Source organism: Scyliorhinus canicula, chromosome 1 (assembly GCF_902713615.1).
Source record: "Scyliorhinus canicula chromosome 1, sScyCan1.1, whole genome shotgun sequence".
Lineage (NCBI taxonomy): Eukaryota > Metazoa > Chordata > Chondrichthyes > Carcharhiniformes > Scyliorhinidae > Scyliorhinus > Scyliorhinus canicula.
In genome coordinates this window covers 239,763,678-239,781,155 of record NC_052146.1, presented here as the reverse complement: position 1 = coordinate 239,781,155, position 17,478 = coordinate 239,763,678, and the positions used below count along the sequence as shown (strand labels likewise).

Here is a 17,478-nt window from a genome sequence, read left to right as displayed (position 1 = left end):
ATCAAGGGTATTCTCACACCTGAAGGGACTGAAGGCTGATGTAGCAATGTTACAGGAGACCCATTTGAAGGTAGTGGACCAGGTTCGCCTGAGAAGGGGGTGGGTGGGACAGGTGTTCCACTCTGGATTGGACGCAAAGAACCGGGGGGGTGGCGATTCTGGTGGGAAAGAGGGTGTCGTTCGTGGCGGAGGAGGTGGTGGCGGATAAGGAGGGTAGGTATGTGATGGTGAAGGGTAAGCTGCAGGGGGAGAAAGTGGTGATGGTCAACGTATATGCCCCGAACTGGGATGACGCGGGTTTTATGAGGCGCCTATTGGGCCTCATTCCGGGACTGGAGGCAGGGGGCTTGATCATGGGGGGGGACTTTAACACAGTGCTGGACCCCGGGCTAGACAGATCGAGCTCAAGGACCAATAGGAGGCCGGCAGCGGCAGAAGTGCTGAGGGGGTACATGGAGCAGATGGGAGGAGTAGACCCATGGAGGTTTGGTAGGCCGAGGGCGAGGGAGTATTCCTTTTTCTCCCACGTCCATAGAGTGTACTCCAGAATCGATTTCTTCGTGTTGAGCAGGGGGCTGATCCCGAGGGTACGGGAAGCTGAGTACTCGGCCATTGCGATCTCTGATCATGCACCGCATTGGGTGGATGTGGAAATGGGGGAGGCGCGGGACCAGCGCCCGCTGTGGCGGCTGGATGTGGGGCTGTTAGCGGACGACGAGGTGTGTAAAAGGGTCCGGAAGAGCATTGAGAGCTATCTGGACTTGAATGACACGGGTGAGGTGCAGGTGGGGATGGTCTGGGAGGCCCTGAAGGCAGTGATCAGGGGAGAGCTGATCTCCATAAGGGCGCACAGAGAAAGAAAGGAGAGGCAGGAGAGGGAGAGGCTGGTGGGGGAGCTATTGGAAGTGGATAGGAGATATGCGGAGGCACCAGAGGAGGGGCTGCTGGGAGAACGGCGCAGCCTGCAGGTCAAGTTCGACCTGCTGACCACCAGGAAGGCAGAGACGCAGTGGAGAAGGGCACAGGGCGCGGTCTATGAGTATGGGGAAAAGGCGAGCAGGATGCTGGCACACCAGCTTCGCAAACGAGATGCGGCTAGGGAGATTGGGGGAGTGAAGGAGAGGGGCGGGAAGGTAGTGCAGAAGGGGCAAGAAGTGAACGGGGTCTTCAGGGATTTTTACAAGGAGTTGTATCGGTCTGAGCCGCCGACGAGGAGAGGGGGAATGGAGGACTTCCTAAACAAATTGAGGTTCCCAAGGGTCCAGGAGGGGCTGGTAGAAGGGCTGGGGGCGCCAATAGGGCTAGAGGAGCAAGTCAAGGGAATAGGTCAGATGCAAGCGGGGAAGGCGCCGGGGCCAGATGGGTTCCCGGTGGAATTCTATAAGAAAAATGTGGACTTGGTGGGACCGGTACTGGTACGAGCCTTTAATGAGGCGCGAGAGGGGGGGGTTCTGCCCCCGACAATGTCGCAGGCTCTGATCTCCCTGATATTGAAGCGGGATAAAGACCCCGTGCAGTGCGGGTCCTACAGGCCTATCTCGCTTCTGAACGTGGATGCCAAGTTGCTGGCAAAGATCCTGGCAGCTAGAATAGAGGATTGTGTGCCAGGGGTAATCCATGAGGACCAGACGGGGTTCGTGAAGGGGCGGCAGCTCAACACGAACGTGCGGAGATTGCTGAATGTAATTATGATGCCGGCAGTGGAGGGGGAGGCTGAGATAGTGGTAGCGCTGGACGCGGAGAAGGCATTCGATAGGGTGGAGTGGGAGTACCTGTGGGAGACGTTGGAACGGTTTGGGTTTGGGGAAGGGTTTATTAAGTGGGTGAAGTTGCTCTACTCGGCCCCGACGGCGAGTGTAGTGACAAACGGGAGGAGGTCGGAGTATTTCGGGCTCCACCGAGGGACCAGGCAGGGATGTCCCCTATCCCCCCTACTTTTCGCACTGGCGATTGAACCGTTGGCGATGGCACTGAGGGGTTCAGGGGGGTGGAGAGGACTGACTAGGGTAGGGGAGGAACATCGAGTATCGCTGTATGCGGATGATCTACTGCTGTACGTGGCAGACCCAGAAGGGGGAATGCCGGAGATAATGGAACTATTAGCAGAGTTTGGGGACTTTTCGGGGTACAAACTAAATTTGGGCAAAAGCGAGGTTTTTGTGATACACCCGGGGGACCAGGGAGAGGGTATTGGGAGACTCCCCTTCAAGCGAGCAGGAAAGAGCTTTAGGTACTTAGGGGTGCAGGTGGCAAGGAACTGGGGGACCCTCCACAAGTTGAACTTTTCCAGGCTGGTGGAACAGATGGAGGAGGAATTTAAGAGGTGGGACATGGTACCGTTGTCGCTGGCGGGGAGGGTGCAGTCAATCAAAATGACGGTCCTCCCAAGGTTCTTGTTTTTATTTCAGTGCTTGCCCATCTTCCTCCCTAGGGCCTTCTTCAAAAAGGTGACGAGTAGCATCATGAGCTACGTGTGGGCGCATGGCACCCCAAGGGTGAGGAGGGTCTTTTTGGAGCGGAGTAGGGACAGTGGAGGGCTGGCACTGCCCAATCTCTCGGGGTACTACTGGGCGGCAAATGTGTCAATGGTGCGCAAGTGGATGATGGAAGGGGAGGGGGCAGCTTGGAAACGAATGGAGAGGGCGTCCTGTGGCAACACAAGCCTGGGGGCCCTAGTAACGGCACCATGGCCGCTCCCCCCCACGAGGTACACCACGAGCCCGGTGGTGGCGGCCACCCTCAAGATATGGGGGCAGTGGAGGCGACATAGGGGGGAAATGGGAGGTCTGTTGGCGGCGCCAATAAGAGGGAACCATAGATTCATCCCGGGGAACATCGACGGGGGATTTCAGAGCTGGTACAGGGTGGGCATACGGCAGCTGAAGGACCTGTTTATAGAGGGGAGGTTTGCGAGCCTGGGAGGGCTGGAGGAGAAGTTTGAGCTCCCCCCGGGAAACATGTTCAGATATTTACAAGTGAAGGCATTTGCTAGGCGGCAGGTGGAGGGGTTTCCCCTGCTCCCCAGTAAGGGGGCGAGTGATAGGGTGCTCTCGGGGGTCTGGGTCGGAGGGGGGAAGATATCAGACATCTACAAGATAATGCAGGAGGCGGAAGCAGCATCAGGGGAGGAGCTGAAAGCCAAGTGGGAAGGGGAGCTGGGAGAGCAGATAGAAGACGGGACGTGGGCGGATGCACTGGAGAAGGTCAACTCTTCCTCCTCGTGTGCGAGACTGAGCCTCATTCAATTTAAGGTGCTGCATAGAGCTCACATGACGGGGACAAGGATGAGCCGGTTCTTTGGGGGTGAGGACAGGTGTGTCAGATGTCTGGGAAGCCCAGCGAACCATGTGCATATGTTCTGGGCATGTCCGGTGCTGGAAGGGTTCTGGAAGGGGGTGGCAAGGACGGTGTCGAAGGTGGTGGGGTCCAGGGTCAAACCAGGATGGGGGCTTGCGATCTTTGGGGTCGGGGTAGAACCGGGGGTACAGGAGGCTAGGGAGGCCGGAATACTGGCCTTTGCGTCCCTAGTGGCTCGACGAAGGATATTAATTCAATGGAAGGACGCGAGGCCTCCAAGCGTTGAAACTTGGATTAACGATATGGCTAGCTATATTCAGCTAGAAAGGATCAAATTTGCCCTGAGAGGGTCGGTACAGGGATTCGCCAGGCGGTGGCAACCTTTCCTTGACTTTTTAGATCAGAGATAGACGTTCGGGGTCGTGGCAGCAGCAACCCGGGGGGGGGGGGCAGCAAGGGTCGTGGGGGGACATGCACGACTGTAACGCGGGCAAGTCTGCTCGCTGCTCATGTCTGAAACTGTAGGCTGCCTTGTTTGTTAAGGTTGCCTGGGGGGGGGGGGGGGGGGGGGGGGGGGGGGGAGGACTGGTGCGCGCGAGAGGGCGGGCGAGGGAGGGACATTTGCCTAGAGGGATTGTGTTGTAAATAATTTAAAAATTAGTAGGGGTAAATGTCTGTATGGAAAAACTCTTTCAATAAAAATTATTTAAAAAAAAAAAAAAGATAGTAAGAGTGCCCGGTGTTGGGCCACACCTTTGAAAAGGTGTTTCCGGTTTATGGAATCTGGTTATTAAATTGGAACAGTTAAAGTGGGCAATTTATTAAGGGTGATACATAGATTACTGTCGCTGTGTGGGATATTTATGTCTATAGTTGATAAAAATGCTTACTGTGTGTGTTTATAAAAATGTTAACTAAATTTGTAGAATAAAGCTCGTTTTTGATTAAAAGTGCTTAAGGCCTCTGTTGAATAACACGTGAAAGGCAGGCCCACGTGCTCATCGTAACCAAAATCGATAAACAGTTGTAGGTCAGGTAAACACTATGATAAACTTTGGAGCTTTTCTGAACCCTGGCCTATAACACCATTCTTAAATATTTTCTCTGCAATTGCAACCTGGGAGTGCTCCGAAAGTCAGTGATGGGAAGAGAGAAATGTTTTTCAAGCAGAATGTTGACTATCGTGTTGGTCAATTTGCATAATAGATGGGCTAAAGAAAGAAAAACCTCCTGGAAAACAAACAGAGAAAGCCAAGAAATAAGGAGGTAGGCTGTAAAAAAACCTAGTTATTTATCGAAGGTAGTGAGTTCTTCCAGCTGCGTACTGTTGCACGTGGCGAGCTGCAGCATCAGATCCTTGGAAAAGAGAGACCTGTGTTTGGGAAGCAACTGCCCAGAAAGGAAAAATACAGTGATAGTAACCAAGATTAAGCAGAATTACATCTGAAAACTTGATTGTAAATCAAATTGGTGTTCCCAACCAAGAATTTTTTTTTTCTTTAAAGTAACAAAAGAAATAGTACAAATTAAATTGGAAGGGAAAGAAATTAGATGGGAGGAAACATTAAATAAAGTACTACAAGAACTGGTAATTGTGATGTCAGGAAAAGGTGGTGCTATGAAACAATTCAACGAGAATGCGGAATCATGGAATCCCTTTGATGAGAAATTTCAGTATTACCTTGCTGCAAACAGGATACTGGATAAAATTGAAGTAACAACTTTCTTGCTTGAAGAACACTTCTCTCCCAAACCATTAATCATAGCAGAGAAATTCAGATTTTATCAACTTGGTCAAGAAGAGGGTTAAAATATTCCACAATTTGTAGCAGTACTAAGGAACCTAGTCAAGAATTGGGAGTTTGGATCGACCCTTGAGGACATGCTTCGAGACAGACTTGCATGCGGATTGAGAAATTAGACAATCCAGAAATGACTGCTGACAGAAAGCTCTCTAACACTCAAACTTGCTGTTGAAATAGTAGTGTCTATGGCATTGCAGCGAAAGAAGCTTCCCAAATTGGAGCTGGTGTCAAAATAAACAAGATGAATTCTGGGAAATAATCTCTCAACATGCAAGCATGCCGCAGGTGTGCCCAGGTAGGGCATTCTCCATAGAAGTCTTGGTGCCGAGATAGCAAATGTCATAACTGCAGCAAGAAAGGTCACATAACAAAGGCGTGCTGGGCTAGGCAAATACCTTAAACCTCAAAGATGGATTAAAAACAAGGACACGCCCAAATCCACAAAATGAATTTACAGAATGACCAAAGACAATGAAAATTCCCAGGACGACAGGATGTCAATGAAGAACTAAAACTTGGTCTATTATCAATGCAAGGTGATACACTGAGATTTTAGGTCTATCCAAAACTAAATGGGAACAAAATTAAAATGGAAGTAGATACAGGAACAGCTGCATCTCTTATCTCTAAGAAAAAACAAAGCTCAAGAGCGTACCATTAAAACCATTTGGTATAATCTTGAGAACCTACAGTGAATGGTTATATCTTGATGAGAATTGAAGCGAATGGTCAATCTGAAAAATTGCCATTACATGTGGGAAAAGGGTATTTTAATGCATTTTTTGGAAGAGCATGGCTGCACGAAACAAAACTAAATTGGCAAGCTGTGAACCAATTGTTTGATTAGAAGACCACATTACAGAAACTCTTAGAAAAGTACAAGAAGGTATTTGAAAACATTTTTGGGGAAACGATTGGAGTTGAGGCACACCTTAAGATAAAACCTGATAACATCCCTAAATGCTTAAAGGCAAGAACTGCGCCTTGTGCGATCAAGCCAAAAGTCAAAGCAGAACATGAAAAATTGATCAAAGATGAAGCGATCGAGAGTGCAACGACAAGGGATTGGACAACCCCAATTGCTCCAGTTATCAAGCCAGATTGCTCAGTAAGAATCTGTGATGACTTTATAATGACGATTAACCCAGTGTTGTGTGCCAACCAGTATCCCTTACCATTAACAGAGGACCTATTTTCTGATTGTCAGGTGGATAACAGTTCAGGGAGATAGATTTGTCCCAAGCATACAACCAGATGAAGGTAGCAGCTCAAGTCATAACCTTTTCTAACTATTGCAACACACAAAAGACTGTTCTGGTACAAGCGCCTACTGTTTGGAATAAAGTCTGCACTAACCCTATTCCAAAAGTCCATGAACCAAATCCTTAGTGGCCTCAATGGTGTTCAATGTTCTTTGGATGACATTTTAATTACTGGCAGGACTGAACAGGGGCATCTAAATAATTTAGAAGATGCTTTCAAGCACCTTGAAAGTCACAGGGCTGGATTCTCCGTTCCTGCGTCTAAGTGCTGACGCCAACGGAGGATCCGTGGTGTTCCACGATGCAAAATAATCGGCGCCACACCCACACCGATTCCCCAACCGGTGAGGGTCTTTTTAGGACTCATCAATTACTATGGAAGATTTATTCCAAATATTGCTACCATATTAAAACCACTTTACACGTGATTATGTTCGAACCAAGAATGAGATTGGACAAAAGACTGCGAAGTGGTATATATTAAAGTTGAAAATGTGCTGAACAAATCAAATTCTTGGTTCATTTCGACCCCAAGTTGAAAATACAACTTACGTGATGCATCACCCTATGAGGTAGGTTCATTGACTTTCATATAATGTCAAATGGAGATAAAAGACTCGATTTTGCTTAAAGGCATGCAATGAGCCCGGTGTGATCAAACCAAAAGTCGAAACAGAACTTGACAAATTGATCAAAAATGGAGTGATCGAGAGAGCTGACAAGCGCTGAACAGAATTATGCTCAATTGCAAGAAGAAGCCTCGAGTTTAATATTTGGAGTCAAACAATTTCATCTCTATTTGTATGGAAGACATTTTACCTTGTTAACAGACCACATGCCTTGGAAAACAATTTTTGGTCCATACAAAGGAATACAGTTTCTAGCTGCGAGTCTTTTTCGAGATGGTCCCTCATCTCATCAGCGCATAATTACAAGATTAATTACGCAAAATTATATCAGAACAACATGCGAATGGCGATGCTCGAATAAGTTTACGAATGCGGCTAGAAAGCCAAATCACAGGAGAACTGTGTGTGAACTACGTGTACTTTTCCCAGGTGAAATGTGTACCTGTCACTGCAGCTCAAGTGCAAAAACACACGTGGTCAGATCCAGTGATAGGGAAGTTCACGGGCTTGATCTTAAAAGGTATACCACTGAATGAACAGAGGAGGAATTCCAGAATTCAAACCATACCGAACACGGGAACTTAAATTGACGGTACAAAATGGATTACTTCTCTGGAAAATCAACATTCATTTAATCTTACCGCCTGACGTTTCTACCATAACACAGCGACAACAAAAAAACAGTTGATCGCCGTGAACGGGCATCAAAACCAAGAAGTTTAGATCAAGGCTAAAAGACTCTCATACGGATGTATACATATATAAATTGTTTAATAACAATACTTGGTCAAATAATTACTGTTCACCATGAGGGATGTTACATATTGTAACTAATGCCCTCCTATATAGTATATCACATGATTAAATGGTGACATCACCAGAAGTGGGAGATTTCCCTCTTTTCCATTTTAGACTGTGAGCAAGCAACACCTCTGCAATAAACGCCGACAACTGGTTAAGTAATATACGGTGTGGCAACCTGGTTATCCTGTACTGTAAGTTAAAAGTAAACACCCACAAACATAACAGAGCCTGTGTTCTATAAATCTTCCATGTTGAACTTTGGGTCAAATTGAACCACAATTTGCACTGTAATCTTTGTATCACAATCTTTATCCGGATCCATTCTTATGAATACAAATTTATTATGAACAGTTTTTGAGTACTCCAGGCTAAATGTTTAATTTCATTATCAACTCATGATTAGCGTAATCAATTCATATTGAAAGTACAATGCTTACTGATGGTTAGTTGAGCTATTACATTGCAGCAGTGTGGTACAAATCGCTTCAGGGCAGTTGCTGGACGACACTAGAAACAAAATAAGGAAATAAGCGATATAATCAGAGATACCAAAACATACATTTATTTTGCAAAAATTCAGCTCATGGCAAATGTGCAGTGCTTCAAGAAGCTGCACTTCTAAACATAAATGATTCAACCGTATTCTGATAGTGGTGGACCATTTTACACAATCCTTTCAAAAATACAAATACAAATACAAAAATACACTCACTTCAGCAACCGGAATAACGGGATGTGTTTTACTGCCCCATAGCTAGTGTATTTGAAGATCTGGAGGGGGGGGGGCAACCCACCAACTTCACACCCCACCCCGGGGGTAAGTCAGGTGCATCTTTTGGGGGGGGGGGGGGTGGTCCAATAGGAAGCTGCTACAATATTGTACAATTTATCCAAATACAGTAATTGCAAAGGCTCTTCAGCCTGTCCTGATTTCCCATGGTATCACTCATAGTAAGTAATACTATATGGTCTTTTAGAAGAAAGTGGATGTTGATCAAATGCAGCATTCATTGCTATTGCTGAAATTATGTCACATTTTCAGAGAAGTGAACCCGAGGCACCCAACAAAGGAAGATCAGGATTTAGCAACAACTTGAGCACGGTCAACATAAAGCAGAAAATGAAGCTGTACTAATGGTTGAGCTCGTGTCAGTGACTTATCTTTGTTAACAGGCTGATTGGGCTCTGGAGATAAGCGGGTGGCAGTTAGGAGAAAGAATAGGCAAGTAATTTTTCAAAATTGAACTTCAAAGTAAGCCAGGTAATAGATGTAAAATATAATAAACATGACAGGAGAGTAATTTTAAAAATCAGACGCAACAATAAAATTGGGGTCCAGCAGGGGTCACGTGATGTGAGCATGGGAGTGGCTGGGTTTTCACAAGCTCCGGCTCTGCTAGTCTTTTAACCTGTGTTTATTATCTGTTTGCACATTTCTTTTATATCTTTCTTAGCATACAAACTTTTTACTGAGCTGAGATTGGAAAACATTGGTTTGAGACCAAATGCTTAAATCCCGTTGATTTGTGGAGGCGGGAAGGAGTTGCGGTAGGGCCTTCTCACTAGTGCCACAGCTGCTTTGGGAGGCTTGCTGCCCTGATGCTGTGGTGTGTTCCGGCAGATGCTTGCTGCTAGTGATGCTGATCTGTCCGAATGTCTCGGCTCTGGGGTGCAAGCCATCAAAACCCAATTTCAAGATTTGCGAGGCGTTTTAATGGAGGTGCTGGAGGCACACAAGGAAGTTCTTGTAACAGAGAGCAATGCCCTTGGTGGATTGAGACCTTATTTAATCCTGTCTCCGAGGCCTGGGGTTGGGTTGGCCTTCCGACTCCTGATCACATGTTGTTTGTTGAGCTTGTCAATTTATTTGCTTGTAGGAAAGTGAATAATTCGGGTGTGATGTCCTGCACCACTTGTTATCCTGATTTAATAAGCGTATATCATGTTAAACTGAATGTTGAATTCATGATTTGTGCAAAGTACCCTTATACTAATGTATTCTTGAGTGGTGGGGGAAGAGACGAGCATAGCCTGAGCAGGAGGAGGGGTGGAGGGGTTGGATTTGTAAGATTAGTTCTGTCCTTACTATGTTTAAGGAAGGTCCCCCAGTGAGAGAGAATGTGGTTTTTTTGTTTAGCATCCTTTACTTTTCCAGGGCCAGGTAGACTATGTGTTATCCTGTTGAGGACTGGGATTTGTTTGGCTAGAATTGAAACTGGATGGTGACTGGTGCTCTCCCAGTCATTCTGTAGTTATAATATGGCTACCTGTTCTGACCTGGGGCTGGAGAACAGTTTAATTTGCGCTAAGATTGTTAGTCGATTTCACCTTTAGTTGTGGGTTCTTGGGATATTGCTTTCATTGTTCTCTTATTTTGTTTTGAAGCTACGGGTTATGATGTAGGTCTGTGATGTTGTCTGTATCCGGTTATGGTGCAGACAAGTCCTATATCCGTCAATGGAAAACATTGGGGATTCAGTCATTGATTCGTCTGGTCTTATTTGTTCTCATTTTTGCGATAACTACTATTTTGTGCTGTACCTGTTCTACATTGATACCTATGGCTTGCATTCCTCCTTTTTTGTTTGTTTTGAGGCGATTCTTGTAAAAGCTGAAAATTCCAATAAAATTACTTTTTTTTTTAAAAATTGGGGTCCAGCTGTGACTATTAGTCCATTTCCAGTGGCATTTTTAATACTGTTATCTATTTCAGCTTCCGAGTTAAATTACTGTCTTTAAATAGATCCTTGCAAGATTGGAAAATTTACACCCCATCACCTCCTGCTTGGTCTTCAAACATAATGCTCTATGATTCAAAAACTGATGCATAGTACAGGTTGAGCATCCCTTATCCAAAACGCTTAAGGGACATCCGGTGGCGGCCATGGAGTGAGTGGTCGCATATTTCGCCCCTCCCGCTTATGATGGTCTTTTTGTGGCCTTTACATCGGTTTGTCGCAGGGATTTTGTAGGAAAAAGGTACAAGTGAGAGCAGAACAGAGCGACCTCTAGTTTATGGAGCTGGGGTCCAGAAGTGCTCAGGGAAAAGCGAACCAGTTGGTTGAGGAGAGTGTGGTGTGGACAACGCATGCAGAGATGGTGGGTGGGCAGGGTGTGGCCCTGTCGGCTCAGTGGTCGATGGACCAGTTGGTGAGCTTCCTAAATGGGAGGTTCACCCAACAGCGGAAGAAAAGTGTGGAGGACCTGGCCCGGGCAGTGGACTCAATTAAGGCAGTGGATTAAGACATGGAGACGAGATTGGCGGCCCAGGGACAGGCGATACAGAGGTTGGAGGAACAGGAGAGGGAGCATGAGGAACAGTCCACCTCGATGGGCTGATGCGTGACCAGCAGAAGCGACTGCTGAAGAAAGTGGAGGACCTGGAGAACCATTCTGGGAGGCAGAACATCCAGATCGTGAGTTTGCCGGAGGGAATCGAAGGATCGGATGTGGTGTATGTTGGGAAGATGCTGGGGAAGATGCTGGAGAAGCTGCTCGGGGAAGAGGGATTTCTTTCATTTTTTTCTCCGTTTTTCGGTTCTGTTGGGGTTAGGCTGGTTTACAGTTCTTTGTTAAGGGATGAGTCTCTGCGTTCGGACCTTGGGAGGGATTGTTTTTTTTCCACTTCTTGCCTTTGTTTTGACTGCTTACACTAAGAGCGGGAGAGGAGGGAAATCAGTGGGGAGTAGGATGCTAGGCGCCATGGGCGGGGGCTGCCAGGCTAGCTGGGCAGGCTAGTTCATGGAAGCAAAGTGGGGGGTGAGCTCAAGATCAATGTGGGGAGGGAGGGGGGGGGGGAAGAGATGGAGGGGGAGTGAGAGTGGGTGGTGTTGGGCGGGGGATAATACTGCTGACGGGGAGGGGACTCTCAAAAGTGGAGGAGGAGGGTTGATGACGGTAGTTGCCCGAGGATGGGCCAGGGGAGGAGCGGGACATGGGCCGCAGACTGGTCTAGGAGAGGTTATGGTTGATCGGCAGGAGAGGGGGGACGCCCTGTTAGATGGGTACTGGGGAAGATCCCGTACCTAGATTCACAGGACCTAGATTCACATCGACTGATTATGGGGGGAGATTTCAAAACGATCCTGAGCCCAAGGCTGGACCGGTCAAGTTCTAGGTCTGGGAAGGTATCAAATTTGGCAAAGGAGCTTCGGGGGTTCATTGAGCACATGGGGGGATGGTCCTTGGAGATTTGAGAGGCCGAGGAGGCTCCAAAGTCGGGGGTTTGTCAGTGACATGGCAGGGTTTCTTAGCCTAGATAAAATTAAGTTTGCCTTAAGGGGTTCAGTATAGGGGTGCGCTTGGAGATAGCAGCCACTCATTGACTTCTTCAAGGAAAATTGACCATCAGTTGGAGGTGGGGGGCATGGAAGTGATGAATAAGGGCAGGGAATCTAATGTATGGGTAGTTGGGGATGTTATTGTGGGGTCTTTGCATGTGTTGGATCTCTGTTGTTCAAAATGTGAAAATGTTAAAATTATAAATGCCTCAATAAAGTATTTTCAAAATGCTTAGGGGCCAAGTGAATATCAGATTTTGGATTTCAGAATATAATGTTCGAAGGGGTGAAATAGGTTTTGTACTTATAAAAAAACATTTTCAACGCAATCACAGTGATTAAATTCACGAACGCCTGGTTTTGATGAGGTTTTGGCGCCAAACCAGCCCCACCTAGGGTTTATAATCGTCTATGGCACATTGGGAACTGCGTATTGCCCGGGAACCTTCCCAGAGCCTTGAGGGATTTTCCACTTATGGTGTCACATCGGCGCTGGAAACAAAGTGTGGATTTCAGAGCTTTTTGAATTTCGGAATTTTAGATACATGATGCTCAACCTGCATTGCATTTTTGTTTAATAAATTAGTACCCAATTACTTTTTTCCAATTAAGGGCCAATTTAGCATGGGCAATCTACCTACTTTGCACATCTTTGGGTTGTGGGAGTGAGACCCACGCAGACACGGGGAGAATGTGCAAACTCTCAGACAGTGGTCCGTATCCGGGTCCTCAGCGCTCTGAAGCACAAGTGCTAACCACTGCTCCACCGTGCTGCCCATATTGTATTTTTTTTTTTTTAAATGTTACAATGAATGAATGTGACCACAATTTAAAATGTAAAATCAGTTTTGAAGTTTCCTATCTATTATAAGAATTCTAGAAGTTTCAAACCTTAGAAGCTGCCCGGCACATATCTGCCACCATTCTGCCAGCAATACGGGTTTCAAAAATATTTGTTGTAGCGAAGTTAAATACTTTGTCCAAAGCAACCTACAGTTAAAATGGGAAACAAATTAATACAGCATATTATTGTTATTTATTTTGCTTAAGCAAGTTCTCTTTTTCAGCTTTTTTTTTTAAACCCCTCTCTTCCCAGAAAATATACCATAAAATATCAAGCACGGTTACATTTCCAGTGTTCCTACTGATTGATACATAAAATGCTCAGGCATGGTGCATCATACATTGGAACATACAAGCATTACACTTACAGTTAACTAAACCTATTAGTCATAAATGCTATATTATTTTGATAGCATTCAAGACATTTAGAAAAGCTCCAAGTTAACATGACCTAGGCAAAGAAAACAGGAGATTGACATGAGACCAATGTCACCTCAATCTTTTCTGTTGTGCGCAGCTGATTCATTTCAGTGTCAGGTACTGTTAATTTATCTTGTACAGTCACTTACAGGAAACATTACACGAGACCAACTGCAAATATCCAAACTAGCTCCTTCGCTAGTAAAAAAAAATCTTTTTTTTTTTAAATGTTTTTTTTATTCTCCTCCTTTTTCACATTTTCTCCCAAATTTACACCCACCAACAATAAACAATAATCAGTAACAAATATGTCAATCCCCATATCAATAACAATGATCCCATCCTCCCACCAAACCCCAAACATCCTCCCACCAAACCCCAAACATTAGCCCGCATGTTCACATAAATGACAAAAACGAATTAGGGATCACCCATAGTCACCATTAACACACAGCCCCCGCTCCCCACAACCCTCCCACCCATCCCCCCCAACTAATGTTTGATGTTATCCAGTTCTTGAATGTGCATAATGAATAATGCCCATGAATTGTAGAACCCCTCAATCCTTCCCCTCAGTTCAAACATAACCTTCTCAAGAGTCAAGAATTCCAACAGGACCCTCGCCACGGCAGGGCACAGGGTGGAAAGGTTGTTCTCCAACCCATCAGGATCCGCCTTCGGGCGATCAACGAGGCGAAGGCTACAACATCTGCCTCACACCCGTTTCCAACCCGGGCTGGTCCAACACCCCGAATATGGCTTCCCGGGTGTCCAGGTCCAGTTTCACGTGCACCACTTTAGAAATTACCCTAAAAACCTCCTTACAGTAATGCTCTAGCTTTGGACAGGACCAAAACATACAAACGTGATTAGCGGGGCCCCTCCCGCAACGTTACATTCGCTAATCTTAAAGTACATTCAGGTGGGATTTAAAATTTGCTGAAATAAACAACCTTCAAGTCTGGACCAGCATTCCGGTCTTAAGGACACAAACTTCTTAAAATGTCTTGTGTTATGAATACACAAAGAAACTTCAGATTTTCAATCACATGGAACTAACTTGTATTTTTCACATAAACTAAGGGAAGGATTTACCAGTTGTTCTTGCCGGCGGGAAATTCTAGTCCCACCCCGGCGACAAGGGGTGCAGTCAACGGGAAATCCCGTTGGCAACGCAGGACTGGTTGATCTCGCTGGCGGGCTGCCTCCACTCCCTAAAACTCGCGGCGGGCTGGTCGATAAATCCCGCACTAAATCTGTTACAACTGTAACGTTTTGCAGTCTAATGATATTGTAACCAGATATTTAGCTGCCTCTGGGAAAATCTCCTACTTCTATGGTAGCAGGAAATACGGAGCTCCGAGTAAAAGTACAAATATTTTAGAAACCATACTGCAATATTTCCCTCTAGCAAATTTACAGGTAAGAAACTAGAAATGGATAGCAATCTATGTACCAGAAAAATCTCTTTGGAGCACTGTGTGAGAATGGTACTAAAAGTTGAAGAGAGACCCAGTTCCACCAAGCTTTCCACATGAGTCATCTTCTCAGTTTCTGTCTCTTCTCTGGTTTGTTCCAAGGTGCTTATTTCAATCAGGGCAAAACACCTAAACCCAAACAATCAACAATGTAAGTATATAGAGATTCAATTGTCTCGTTATATTTATGTTAAAAAAAATTCATTTCTTTAATCTATCCAGCAGAAAAGTAGTTAAACCAGAGCTATATTGAATGAAAATGTTATATACCCGACTTGGAAATCTTAAATACATCATGCAATAAGAACAAATACACTGCAAGGGACAGGCGGTATTCATCCTTAAACGGCAAGAGACAAAGTGATTTGCAAGGTAGTGATTATCATTAGGAGGCAGTCACTGGATACGGGAGAGGTATATTGGCTTTAGGGATAAATTGACAAAGCGTCATTGATCCGAACTGTTGGCCTAGTTTTCTGTCTCCAAGTTGCTGACAGACCTGCTGCATATTTCCAAATTTTATTACAGGAAATTACATACCCATTAGTCCACTTTCCATTCCACTTAAAGCAACTGAATCAATCCAAGATAAATTTGATTCTCTGTACAGTCAACAGCTCCAAGAGGGAAACTTGGAGGGGGGGGGGGGGGGGGGGGGGGGGGGATTATGTCGCAGCATATTTATTGACTTTTCTGAGAAAAAGTTACAAACTCATTTGGACTCGGTACGTCCTGTGAAGAGGGTGATCTAGGTTTCCAAACAGTATTTGAGAAGGTAGTCTGTATAAAGCCATTGGGCAAGCTCAAACCTGCAGGGATTCAAATGTGTAAGAAATTGAATGGAGGGTAGAAAACAATGAGTACTCATTGGATGAGTTTGTCAGACTTGAGGAAGAACTGAATGTGCTTCAGTGTTGAGGCCCCTATTACTGCTAATTTATATAAATGATAAATTCAGAAACAACGGCTCAGTATTTGCCAAAATAAGAGAGTCAATTTCATGATAATCTTTCAACAACAGCATGGTGGCGCAACAGGGCAGCACAGTGGTTAGCACTGTTGCCTCACAGCACCAGAGACCCGAGTTCAATTCCGGACTTGGGTGATTGTCTGCACATTCTCCCTTGGCTGCGCGAGTTTCCTCCCGTTGCTCCAATTTCCTCCCACACTCCAAAGATGTGCAGGTTAGGTGGATTGGCCATGTTAAATTTTCCCTAGTGTTCAGAAGGTTAGGTGGGGTTACTGGATTATGGGAATAGATTGGGGTGTAGATTTAAGTAGAATGCTCTTTCGGACGGTTGGTGCTGATTCGACGGACCAAATGGCCTTCTTCTGCATTGTAGGGATTCTAACCATGGCAACCAAAAGGATTTCCTGTGAAGTGACAAAGGTTTCTGACCAATTTGTGCCTCTCTGCCATTAACCTGTCGAAAACAGCAACTTGTCCTTAACCACTCTCAGATTTTCATGAAAGTTGCAGTATTTGCACATAATTAATTACCGGTCAAATTGATCACAGAAAGTTACCTTTAGCAATTTGTAGAGCAAAAAATAACTTAACAAATGAGAACTGGTTGCATAACTTCACATTCCCTGCAGTTTAGACAGTATGAGGAGATCATAATGCGTTATTTGGAAAAAAGTAAGGAATTTGATTGGATAAAATCACAAAAATATTTATTGTGGGGGGGGTGGGGGAATCCACAACAATGAGGCATTATCTTAAAATGAGGACCAGACCTTTTAGGTGTTAAAATGAATCATTTTCTCATATGCAAGGCAGGAAACATATGGAGTACTCGTCACCCAAAAAGCAGTGGGACATTTCATTTGACCAAGAACCAAGATTAAGATCAACAAGTTTTTGTTCACCCATGTGTATCAGGGGATATGATCTTAAGACACTGAGGTAACAGACTAGCCATGATCTAATAGAATAGATTTGTGAGCTGAATGGCACTCTCCTGTTTGAGGTCCTAATTTTATTTATTTTAATAGAGTTCTGTCCACAGTTACTTACCTAACTTATTTTGTAATCATCAATTTAACGTCTGCCATTTCCTTACTGTTCACCATAATTTCACATAAATCGGTGTTTAAATGGGACTTTATTTGCCACAATACAAGGATAAGGGGACAAATGAGACACAGCAGACTGGTCATTCATTCTACAAACCAGCTGCTTTCCTTTCCTTCGCCTTTAATGGAAGTCTATCACCTAATCATTACAACTACTTTGATTTTAAACTACTACTTCAATGATCCACAAGAAATACCAACAGCATGCATTACAGTGGTTCAGTGTCAAGTATAATTCAGTCTTTCCAAAAGCAATAAACTATCCCATAATAATTACATATTTGACAATTGCTGTGCAACTAAAGAAAAATATAAATGATTACATAATTGATGTGATTCAATTACTTTCAGAAAAAGTGGTTTGCAGTTAAAAAATAAAGCCATTGAAGTCACAACGTCTGAAATATTAATGTGTACCATAGGAAAATTCCACATTTATTACCTATCGCAATCAATAAATGGTTCATGTTTGAAAAGTTCATTTTCATGGAATCAAAGTTTACAGTGCATTCGCTTCCTATTCCATATGCTGTAATTAGTTATGAGTATGAGCCGATAACTTTTCTTCAGGGGGAGGGAGC

General features: G+C 44.9%; 1 protein-coding gene across 4 annotated transcripts in view; it reads right to left on the bottom strand.

Annotated features, from left to right (window-relative positions):
• The window catches only part of LOC119972755 (proteasome activator complex subunit 4-like), a 230,725-nt gene that overhangs the window by 137,590 nt on the left and 75,657 nt on the right, over positions 1–17,478 (bottom strand). For all 4 annotated transcript variants that reach the window (XM_038810083.1, XM_038810091.1, XM_038810102.1 and 1 more), the window contains 3 exons: positions 14,797–14,947; positions 12,969–13,067; positions 8,235–8,304 (listed from right to left, as the gene is read on the bottom strand). In XM_038810083.1, the coding sequence (XP_038666011.1) occupies positions 8,235–8,304; positions 12,969–13,067; positions 14,797–14,947 (320 nt within the window). The remainder of the gene's footprint in view (positions 1–8,234; positions 8,305–12,968; positions 13,068–14,796; positions 14,948–17,478) is intronic.